Source organism: Mus musculus, chromosome 1, assembly GCF_000001635.26.
Source record: "Mus musculus strain C57BL/6J chromosome 1, GRCm38.p6 C57BL/6J".
Lineage (NCBI taxonomy): Eukaryota > Metazoa > Chordata > Mammalia > Rodentia > Muridae > Mus > Mus musculus.
In genome coordinates, this window is record NC_000067.6 from 43,933,489 (window position 1) to 43,945,866 (window position 12,378).

Sequence of the window (12,378 nt, forward strand, 5' to 3'; positions counted from 1 at the left end):
AAGGCAGGTATTTTTCTGAAATTCCGGATGCCAAGGGTAAGTAAGCCACGAAGACAGGAGGGAGCTCATTTCTGTCACGTGTTTTGCTTTGGGGACTCTGGCGACAAAACAGCCGACAACCCACTTCCTGTTGACTAAACAGCACCTCACCCTGCCAGAAAGGCCGGGCCGCTAAATCTGAGACTTCCGCGCTCGACTTTACAGGCTTCCGGTCCGCAGCGGGTTAAGCCAACCTCGGCGGCGTCGCGAGGATCCCACGCCTCAGGCAGACAGCCCGTTCCTCTCGCTGCTTCTCACGGAGAGTGACAGCTCGGAAGGCAAGAACCTCCCTCCAGTGCGTTGTCATCCGCAGCAGCGCACACTCCGTTCCAGCTCTGCAGCCTGGGTAACATTCCCTCGTCGTGACTCGTAGCGGCGCCGTTAGCTTACGTTGAAGCGTATGATTGGCTAGACACCTCTGACCGCACACGATTGGGTACTGGTGGCCAGGCTCCGCCCCTTCCCCACCTCCGTCCCGCGGTAGCCGGGTGTCCTCGCGCCGCTCGTCCGCGCGCTGCCTGGCAGTTTGCCTCTTCCTCGTCTGTCCTCCAGCTTGCGTCCATGGCCACCGCCGCGACCGAGGAGCCCTTTCCTTTCCACGGTCTTCTACCAAAGAAGGAGACCGGGGCCTCCTCCTTCCTGTGCCGCTACCCGGAGTATGACGGGCGCGGGGTGCTCATCGCCGTCCTGGACACAGGGGTCGATCCCGGGGCCCCGGGCATGCAGGTGAGGCGGCGCCCAAGGGCCCGTAGCCCAGAGGGCCGAGCCTGGAACAAGGCGGGGACCGGACGGGCCGGGGCGGCCCGGACAGCTCTGGGAGACCTCCAGGCCCTGTTCCCTGTCCACACAAAAGCGGTGTGGTCAGCGTGGCTGTTCGGGATCGGGGGCCGCGGGGAAGCTTTGCTGGTCAGCCTGGGCGTTCCAGGCCCCACACCTCTTCAGGGTCCGCACCCGACCTCGGCATGGGAAAATTTTACAGTTTTATAGGTCTGGGAGGGCGCGGGAGCGTGGGGGGCACCAACGATAGGGGTAACAGCCTTGAAGAGATCCTTAGTGATGTTTAAGAGATACTCGTTTTGGCAAGGCCAGCAAAGTGAGTTCCCAGAATTCGACCCAGTCCGCTTCCGGAATGGTTTCTTCTGATACTTTTGTTCTATTTTTAAGTTATTTGCTGGTGTTTGTTCAGGGTCCTTGAAATCTTTTGGGTTAGTCTTTTTTTTTTTTTTTTTTTCAAAGGGCCCGACTAATTTGTTTCGGGCGAACTTTTCAGGCCTTATAAAATGTGCATTTTAAACGAGAGAACATACTTTGATTACGACTTCCTAAAAATGACTTCATTTCCTTTATTCAAGTTAGAAGTCTTTAAGAGCAGGGACCTTACTGATGTTAAAAAAAAATGCCTGAATAAAATGTATTCTGTGTTTAAATAGCCTCTTACTAAAACCCCCTCATAAGTACTCTCTAACCTTTGTTGAAGAGCTTATCTGACTAAAACTAGAGTTTATTTACCCTCTTTTCGGTCCGTGGTCAGTTTATCAAATAGATAGATTAGATCACATTGATACCATCTTATCCTTGTTCCTCACAAAAGAGGGATACTAATTCCTCTCCTCCTAGCCCTTGATTTGTTTCCTCCAATCTTTAGTTTTCTCATTGTGCTGCCTAATAATTGACATAAATGGATGGGAAGGTAATTGACGTACATGTTAGAGGTTATTGGAAAGGATAGGAAAGAAGCCTGTGTGGACACTCTGGGACTCTCAGGGAATCCTGCTTCCAAGTGTTTGTTACTTCTTCCCCTTTCTGGTGCACACCTGAGCCCTGAAGCACACAGTGTCAGAGTCTCTGATTAGAAGTTCAAGTGACTACAGTTATTTTATTAATAGTAATTGCTAAGGTTTAAAACTTGGTAACAGCAATGACACGTTGTGAATTTATTACACAGTGGAAGTGCTTCCCAATACACAGGAGTGTGTGTTTACTTTTTGTAGGGTGTGGGAGAACAACTAGGGTAAGTGGCTCACTAGTTCTTAGCGTTAGAGGTTCAGAAAATCCTGAAGATTTTGGCGTAGTACTACTCAGTGGACATTTGTAGAATTTTTGGTTCTGGTTAGAGTATTTTGTTTCTGTAAAGTAACAGTTTTTACCCCATAGGATTACTTGATAATTGAGCAGCCAACACACATGATTTTACAGTGCTAAAGTGTTAAGTACTTTTTTTTTTTTTTAAAGTCCTGAATAAACACTAAATGCTAGCAGAAGGAGTTCATGTTGGGTCATTGTCTGAAGGGAAAATATGCTTGATATTTACACAAACATTAACATTTAGTCAATAAAACATTGAACCAAAAGAAAACATAAGATCATCCAGCATTTATTCTCAGATTCTAAACATGATCTTTTGTTTAAATTCAGCAAGGAACTTACATGGGTGACTTTGATTTTTTTTTTTTTTTCTTACCTGAGGAAATTATTTTGTAGCTCTGTGTGTACATCATTAAGGTAAAAAGCAAATAGAAATAAAAAGAGAAGGAGGCCTTTCTGGCTATTTGAGTTGTCAAATGGGATCTAAGTAAAGGACTAGAGGTTACAAATGAGAACTTGGAGAAACCAGCCAGTGTCTCCTCCTTTAACTTCCTTAGACCAAGTCCTTTTTTGTCACAGCTTCTGGGTGTATGCAAAGTAGAGGGCAGAGTCAGGTGTGATAGCACACTCCTGTATACAGACTGCATGAGGAGATTAATAATTACCTAAATGTTTAATATTCTCTCAGCAACCATTCAAGTACCTAGTATGTGGCTACAATTCCATTGAATAATGAAGTCCTGCAAACTATGACTGTTATAGAGATGCAGTGAAAATGACAGGAAAACTGACTGAGATCGTGAGTGAGTTTCCTGACAAGATGAAATTTGGTTTAAGCCATATAGATACAGAAGCAGTGCTCACTGCTACTAATCTCACCACTGATCCATGGTTTGCTTTTCCAAACCTACTATTTATCAAGAGCAAACCAAGTATCAACATCTTTGCTCAAAGTTTGCTTTTTTAATAAAACTCTAAAATTTCAAATTTTATTATAAGGCCCTTCCCCTACTAACGCTAACCTTTGAGTGTAGCCTCAGCAACACCCTTCACTCCTATACTTCACTCTTGAATATTTGATTTCTCTCTTTCCCAGGTACCCAGATGTCTCAGGTCCTAATACGTGTGTTTGCATGTGGTGTTTAAATTGCCCAACAGTTTTCTATAGTCACTTGCAAGCTGCTGCTTCATTCTTTTAAGACATCACAGATTTAATTCAGCCCTTTGCCTGCTCTACTGTTAAGGTCTGTGGCTTCAGAGAAAATATTTCCACTATTACCGATTGTATTTCCTACTTATCCCAAAGCTCGACTGCAAAATTTTCATGTGGTTTTTGCCTTTACATTCTTTTCTATCCCTCAATTTTGTGGTCTCTTTGAAAAATCTCCAGTGGAGCATATGTATTTTGCTTGCCGTGTGTGTGTGTGTGTGTGTGTGTGTGTGTGTGAAGTGCAGGTCACTTCTTATAAGTAAAACTTATGGAAATAGTACATGGTAAATAAACCATTAAATCCCGTCTGGCTTTTTTTTCTCTTACTGTTTTTGCTCACATACTGATAATGAGGATTTATTTTACTAGTTTAATATGATTTTGATACTTACTTTTTTTCCTGATTTGTGGTATTGAGCCTTCTGGTTATCATCAGTCTTCTAGTATAAATACTTAAAAAAAACTAAAGAATTGTTGTTCAGAAAAAGAATAGCTGAACCTGTCAGGCCCTTTGAAGCTTCATACTATCATGCTCTCGTTTTTTTGTTTTTTTTGGGGGGGGTGTGTGGTTGTTTTGTTTTTTTGGTTTTTCGAGTCAGTGTTTCTCTTTGTAGCCCTGGCTGTCCTGGAACTGACTCTGTAGACCAGGCTGACCTTGAACTCAGAAATCTGCCTGCCACTGCCTCCTGAGTGCTGGGACTAAAGGCGTGCGCCACAAAGCTCTCGGTTTTTCAAGGTGACAGGACAAAGAGTTTGGTGTGGGATCCACCAGCTGTACCTTCTTTGCCCTATCAAGAAAATAAATTCTGTCCTCCTATACGAGCCACTTCTTCCTTGAGTATATGTTAAATACAAAGCTTTGCATAGGCTATAGAGGGAATACTTTGTGTGGGAGAAAAGGTTCATAGTGGTAAAAAAGACTCAGTAGTCATGGCCATTAACTATGATTTTAAAGACTTACAGATTTTCTAGGTTGAAGAAAAGTCTAAAGAGTTTGTGGTTGTTAATTTTTGATATTTTTTGACATTTGGTATTTTTTTCTTTTTTCTTTTTTTTTTTCAGACTTTGTGTTTCCATACCTTATTCCAGCTAGTTTGTGTGTGTGTGTATGTACATGCAAATACAGTTTTTAACTAGTATGTGACTATATATATATATATATATATATGTACAAAATGATGAGTTTTTCATGACAGTTTTATATATGTATATCCCAAAAGACTTCAAGTAATAAATGGGAAAAAAGTTAGCTCTCAAAAGAACAGGACTTTTGAGTTGGCTCATTGAATAAGTATGGTTGCTGTCAATCCTGACAGTGAGTTGAATCTCCATGACCCACATGGTAGAAAGAGAGAACCAATTCCTACAAGTTGTCATCTGACTTATACTCAAACTCTGTGCTATGCTTGTTTTCACACCATACCCATACATACAAAATAAATGTGATTTTTTAAAATATTTGACTATTCAAAAAATAATGAAAAACTATTCAGCATCCTTAGCCATCAGAGCAACAAATGCTGTATTGAGACTTTAGCTTAACTAACTCAGAATTTCTGTCATCAAGAAAGCAATAGATGCTGATGAATTGGGACTGCAGAGAAGATATTTATATATTTTGGGTGGAAATATATATTAGAACAGCCACTGTGGAAATTAGTATTGAAGTTCCTTAAGTATATATTGTGTTTTCCTTAAGTATATATTGAATGCAACAACTTGCTTTTCAAAAACAAGCCCAAAAGAGCTCATCAATTGCTCAATGCGAGTACACCACTACAGTTACCCGTAGCAATAATATTGTGTCTCCATGAAAGTTTATGGCTAATAAAGAAACAGACCTTACCAGAATTAGAGCTAATGGCAAGTAATCAATGCTGGATCACTCAGTAGTCAACAAAAGAAAAGCACTGTTGTTGAGTGTATGTTGGCAAGTTGAATTGCATGGAGATATCACCTGTGCCCTTAGAACTTAAACTCTAATAGAAGAAACTGATGAGAGTCCCCCTAAGGTGTATTCATTACAAGTTGGATTATGTCTTATGAAGTGAAAAATGTATGAGAATCAAGTTTAGGATATATTAAATAATCATTGGAGAGTTTTTTTTCTGAAAGGGTGATCAACTTTTAATTTGATATTTATGTGCTGAGGAATGATGGAAAATATTACAAATTTTGTTTTTTGGGAATTGGACCATTAGGTTTCTATAAGAGTAGAAAATTTCATGCAGTAAAAATATTACAGTCTGTAGACTACAGTAGGGTCAAGTCAGCCTGAGGTGTTTCAAACAAGTATTCAATGAACTTTGTGGTATAATGGCCTGCACAGTACAGAGTATGTATGTTGACTGTTTAAAGCCAAGACCACAATGTTTATACAGTGCAGCTGGCATTAAGTGCTGCCACAAACATAGCGGATTCATTACACATGTAGTTTTGAATTAAGTTTTAGTTGTTGTATATTAGTGACCGTATACTGTTGCCAGGGTTTTTTTTGTGACACCACAGGAGATTGTTACAGGACCCTCACAAAGAGTGAGTTTCAACTCAGTTTAAGAAGCTGATACATGCTTTACGAAAGGAAGAAATGCTATTGGTTTGGCAAGTTGGCACAATGGTGATAAAAAGTAGAAAAATAGATTTAAATTTTGTTAGAGGAAGTACTTCCTCTTAGCTGTGATGCAAGGTGTAAGCTAGATAAACAGAGAAACACTTCTGTTTCTGCCTTGAACAACTGTGTCTATGATGATACCTAATAAGAGCATTTGAAGAAAAACAAATTTGGGAGTGTGCTACCTTTGAAGTTGGAACTTAGTAAATTTCAAGTACTGGTGTGACATTCAGTAATGAAATACTATTTTCTTTCTATTCTGAAGCTCACATTTTCCAGATATTTGCTCAGAATTCACCTCAGCAAGGCCTTCTTTGACCAACCAACTTAAAATAGAAAAATCCGTACCACTCTTGTCTTCTTGTTTAATTTCTCTCAGTATATTACATCTTTATATATTTGTCTACTTCCTCACTCTGCAATATCTAAGGGATTTTTGTGTACTATCAGCTGCTATATCCAACACCTAAAAGGTTGTAAATATTAAAGAAATAAATGAAACCACTTGAGTTGTATATTGTTTCTATGACTAATTTTTTTCATTAGTATTATACTTCAATTAAAGTTTTAATATAATTTTTTTCAGAGGCAATTTTATTTATATATATGTACATAGGGATTTGCATTGCATTTCTGTAAAGACAATAACTAATATTTTATTTGCCTCAATTTTTAGGTTACAACTGATGGAAAACCAAAAATCATTGATATCATTGATACAACAGGAAGTGGTGATGTAAATACTGCTACAGAAGTAGAACCAAAAGATGGTGAAATTATTGGTCTTTCTGGAAGAGTGCTTAAGGTTGGAACATTTCTCTTCTTACCGAATGTGTTTTTTTGTTTGTTGTTTTCTCTCCCTCTTTTTGTAATGTTGCCTCAAAACATGTTTTTTTTTTTTAAAAACCTAAGCAGGATAGTAGTGTTTACCTGTTACTTGCAAGCGAATTATTTCCAAACCCCATGGTTTAAAATAAGGAGGTGTTCCATTACTGTGTTCTAGGAGCTTAGGTGTGATCTTGATGGATGTATATAGTTGCGGATTTCTAATGAAGTTGTAAATTGTTGCCCAAGGCTGTGCTTTTATTTAAAGGCTTAGTTAGCTTACGTGCATTGGGAAGTTAAGCTGTTGCATGGATGTTTTGTTTTGTTTTGTTTTGTTTTTTTGAGACAGGGTCTCTCTGTAGTCCTTGCCATCCTGAAATTCTAGGTAGACCAGGCTGGCCTCAGACCAGATCTGTCTGCTTTTGCCTTCCAAGTGCTGGGATTAAAGCTGCAACACTACTATGTCTTGTTTCTTTGCCACATGACCTTCTCCACATAGTTGTTTTGTAGTGTAGCTACCTTCTCTCAGGGCAAGAGGTGTGAGAAAGTAAGGTGAAAGTCTTGGTCTTTTTATAAGGTTAACTTACAAGTGACAGTCCATCTCTTCTTGTATTCTACTTATTGAAAATGGCCAGTAAATAATCAGACACATGGAAGAGGTATCTCATAGCTGCATGCATGCATGCATATAGTAAGATGTGGATCATGAGGGCCATCTTAGAAGTTATTTGTTCAAGAAAGTACTTATAGTAGGGGTTGTTTTCTTTAATTGAGTTCAACAAATGGTTTTAACTTTTAAATAGAAAAACAGAAAGTAACCACCTATACAGTTTTGCTTTCATCTTTTTCTCAGTGACCCCGACCATGAAGAAATATTTAGACCCTAATCTGATTAATTTAAATGACTGGCTTTGTTTTAATTTTGTCCTTGGTATTCATGAGTTACTGGTTAATAGATTTAGAGAATGACAATTAAAAAATAGATTTAGGAGTGATTTTTTAAAAAATCTTTTAAAACAAGCAGACTTAGTTTTAAATGCGTTAGTTTATTTATTCTAAGACAGTAAATCACATTTCTAGTGAGCCTTGCAGATTTAGATCTACATAATTATTCTTAGTTGCTAATTTTTGGATAGCGGTAAACACTTAAACTTTAAATAAACCATAGAAACTGTTGTCACTAGTGCTCAAAAGGTAGAAATTGTAGCCGCCTGCGGCCACGTGAACTAGGTTCCCCAGAAAGGCGGGCTGGAGCTGAAAGAGATCAGACAGCAAAAAGAACGGGGCCAAGACAAACCTTGCTGTTCAAAGCCTCTGAAGTTTACTGAGAGAGTCTGTGCTTATAAAGAGGGTAGGTAGGCCCATCCCGCCAGCCCATTCTTGGTGCCTGGAGCCAGCCCATTCTTGGTGCCTGGAGCCAGCCCATAGGCGATCTCCAGGGAGTGTCTCAGGACCGTCCCAAGGATCTTTCAGCAGGAAGCAGAGTCTTGGAGAAGAGCAAATAAGAGCCATCAAGATCAGAAGGCTTTACCCTAGGTAATCTCCTTCTTAGTGGCAGCAAGGTCAAAGTCTGGATCAGCCTGCTTCAAGGCTGAGGGAGGCTACAAGAAATTATGTGTAATATATCATTCCTTACTAAATAAGATAAATCAATTAAGGCTGATAATTTTGCTTTTTACCCACATGCAGTCTGATATTCAGTGTGTTTCATTGCTTCATTTGCTCTGCACATTCTCCAGGAAGTTGGCATCTAAACCACCTTCTGAGTCTACATTGGGGTGTGTCTGCTGATGATTGGTTAAGTATAGATAGCTTGTGGAATGGAATGGTGGAAACTAACTGCATTTCATACACTTTTCTGCCAGCCTTTCCCTTCTTCATCCATGTATAATGCACTTACGGATGTTTTTCAGTAGTCAGGAAGGAATAATTATTAGTCACTGGTACCATAGCTACTTGGATCTCCTAAGCTCTTTAGGATACCTAAAAGCTCTTTAGGATACTGAAAGTAGCACAATAAGTTTCTCTGACTTAGCCATGTGTTCTAGTGAAGTAAATAACTGTCTCTTTTTCTCCTTCTTCCAAATACCCTTAAACAACCAACAGAACCTCATCTTGTAGTTTAAGACCAGGTACAAGGTAATGCTTGAACACATTGGTAGCCATTGTCTATAGATGACAATCCTCTGTACAATCCTTCTTACTCTCTTCTTCCAGATCACAACCTTTTTTTTTTTTTTTTTTTTTTTTGGGTTTTCGAGACAGGGCTTCTCTGTGTAGCCCTGGCTGCCCTGGAACTCTGTAGACTAGGCTAGCCTCGAACTCAGAAATCTGCCTGCCTCCGCCTCCCAAGTGCTGGGATTAAAGGCATGCACCACCACGCCCCGCTGATCACAACCTTTTTAAACTTACATGATAATCATTTCTTTTTCTTTCATTGTACATTTATATAAAATACATTATTAATTTAACCAACCTTTCATTAATGTCTTCATTTCTATGTCAGTTCTTCCTGTTGTTGACGTTGTCAAGATTTGAGATTCTTAAGACTGGCCTTTATTATTGTTGTAACAATAGTTTGTTCAGTTTCACTGTTGAGCAGTATGTTATGGTTTCTATACAGCATATTCTATTTGCTTTGCTGTATTAAACTGTTTCTTACAGTTTGGAACTGTTAGCTAACAGGTATTTCAAAAGCATTAGGCACAGTTCCTGTACCTTTGTGCAGATGTTTCCAGGACATATGGCAGAAATAGAATTGCTGAGTCATGGAGATACAGCTTTACTAGGTCATGGCTAACAGCTGTATCGTTTAGCTGGCCTTGAACTCTTCTGATAGTCCTGCCTCCACCTACCAAATTTGGGGATAACGAGTATATTCTACCATGCCTTGCCTACTATTAACTTCTAATACTTGGAATTTTCAGACCTTTTTTCAGTTTTTTAAAATAGGATGGCAATATTAGGATGGCAATATCAGTGAATCATTTTGTAGGTTTAATTTGCATTTATATAATGAAATCAGTCATTTTTTTTCCACAGAGTTAGGCTTTTAGGTCACCTCATAGTGCTCTTAAAGTTCACTTACCTTTTTCATTTTTCTGTTTTTTTGTTTTTTAATACTGCTAAGTTGGCCTGGCATGGTGGTGCATGCCTTTAATCCCAGCACTTGGGAGGCAGAGGCAGGCGAATTTCTGAGTTCGAGGCCAGCTTGGTCTACAGAGTGAGTTCCAGGACAGCCCAGGCTATAGAGAGAAACCCTGTCTCAAAAAAAGGCGAAAGATTTATACGATCTGAAGAGAAACCAGAGTGAGCAGAAGATGGCCTAGTCGGCCATCATTGGAAAGAGAGGCCCTTGGTCGTGCAAACTTTATATGCCTCTCAGTAGAGGGGAACGCCAGGGCCAAGAAGTGGGAGTGGGTGGGGGAGGGTATGGGGGACTTTTGGGATAGCATTTGAAATGTAAATGAAGAAAATACCTATTTAAAAAAAAAGAGAAGAAAGTCAGAAAAGCTCAAAAAAAGAATACTGCTAAGTTGTTCATTGCTTTGACTGGTGAGTTTTTTTTTTTAATATATCCATTTTCTATTTTATACTTGAAATTTTCAATTTTTACATACCAATTTTACATATATATACATATTTAATCAATGAAAACTCTTTTTAAATTAATTAAGTTTGTAACTGTATTCCTAGAAAATTGTGGTTTTTCTTACTTGTTCTAGAGAATTTGACTGGAAGTGATTTTTATGCTTAGTTTGAAGTTGGTGTCCTATTTTTCCCATAAGAATAGCCCATGTGCCAACATCACATTAACATTCCATTAGTTCCCCAGTAATACTCTTGTCTTTCTTTTTACATTGCAATCTTCAAAGTGTGTTAGCAGGTGTGTCCAACCTGAGGCACACAGGAGGCATTTCAGCCAAGAGAGCTATTGGTGTGACCCCAGAGAAAGATTTATGTAAGGTATCCAGTGAGGGCTGGGGTAGGGTGGGTTCTGGGTTGTTAACTTTGTATACAACAGTGTTGTGTAAGCAATAGCAAAAGGTTGGGCACACCTGTATGAAGTGAAAACTTAAGAACTCTTTGTAAAGTCAGTTGGATAGTGTTTTGTTGGGGCAAACATGTGAAGGCAAGTTTCGTTGAAGTGGACATAGGCGTGAAAGACTGAGGCAGACTCGTGAAGGAACATTTCGATGAAGCAGACACAGGAGAGAGGATGTTCTATTAAAGCAAACACATGAAGGGTTCTTTGCTAACAACATGCATGTATTGGTCCGTCTTACACTTCGTAGTTGAGCTCCATTTATCTGGAGTCCTTGGAATGGAGCTGATTGGATGCACATACTAAGGCAAGACAGGTGCTGAGAACATGTGATCTTTGGAGGATATAAATAGGACTTGATGGAATGATGGAAAGGAGCTTGGCTTGCTGGTACAGCTAGCTGTTCAGTGTGGGTCTCTGGTCTTCTCTGGCACAGCCAAGAACTTCTGGTGTTCTTCCTAGTCCCTCCTGATCACCAGAGCTGAGAGGCAAAGGCCTGGCTGACTTTGCTAGGTCATGTTGCTAAGCTGACTGTACCCAAACTGGACTGCTGCGTATCCATGAAGTGTTTGTGAGTGGATTGAGCTGCCGCTGCTAACTTGTAAAGTGAACTGCCGATTTCCAGACAACATAGATGGCAGTTGCTCCAAAGAACCTTTCTAAACAGGTCCACTTCCCCCCACTCCCTCCCATCCGTTCTTTCCCACTACCTCTGGTGGGTGGATACAAGGGAGGTTACAGCATTTAAGAGCTAACATTAAAAGTAAGGTTTGAAAAAAATTAAAGTTTAGTTCTTTTTGTCCTGTAGTTTTCCAGTAGTTTCTCTACTCCATTCTAACATTCGAAGCATTTTGGAAGGGAGCACCATGCTGTTTTTTCACTTTAACACACTAAGTTAAACATTTTTTAAAATCATCTATATTTGGTTTCAAATATTGACAAATCTTTTAAAAAGCTAATGTAGGCATACAGAATAGTGGTACTAGATATAGTATAGCCAGAGCAGATAGAATCTGAGTATACAAGGATGTGCTTGCTATTATAAAGCTGGAAAGACTGAAATAACATGGTCATGATGACACTTGATTCATTGAGAAAATCATCCGATTTATTAGGGACATCTCTTTAAGAGTTTCAGAAATGAACTGTAATTTGTAATTAAAGAGATTATGTACTCCAGACATAGGGATTTTGAGTTCCAGGCAAAGTGGATTTACATATACAACAATATATTATTTTTAAAAGAAGAGACAGCAATGGGGACCTGGGGAGATAGCTAAGTAGATAAAATATCTATTATGTGAGTATGAAAACGTGAGTGCAGATCCCAGCACCTATGTAAAATTGAGGTGTGGTAACATATGTTTATAATGTCAGCGCTTGAAGGTAGAATTAGTAGTAGAATTAGTAGTAGAATTAGTAGTAGAATTAGTAGAATCCCTGGATCTCAGTGGTCAGCTAATCTTTGAGCTTCGGTTTAGGCAGAGACTGTCTCAAAAAACAAAATGAAGAGCAATAGAGGAATTCTCCATCAACCTTTAGCATCCATGTGCTCCATGTGTG

The 12,378-nt window shown here is 39.5% G+C and overlaps 1 protein-coding gene across 4 annotated transcripts in view; it reads left to right on the forward strand.

The window, feature by feature from the left end:
* Positions 1-481: 481 nt before the first annotated feature.
* Positions 482-12,378, forward strand: part of Tpp2 (tripeptidyl peptidase II) — a 69,031-nt gene continuing 57,134 nt past the window's right edge. For 2 of the 4 annotated variants that reach the window (XR_373249.4, XR_001784011.2), the window contains exons 1-2: positions 482-765; positions 6,622-6,750. Coding sequence is in view for 2 of the 4 variants with exons in the window: in NM_009418.3 (NP_033444.1) it covers positions 601-765; positions 6,622-6,750 (294 nt within the window). In the remaining 2 variants the exon portion in view is untranslated. The remainder of the gene's footprint in view (positions 766-6,621; positions 6,751-12,378) is intronic. The other 2 variants (NM_009418.3, NM_001310540.1) reach the window with 1 other exon arrangement.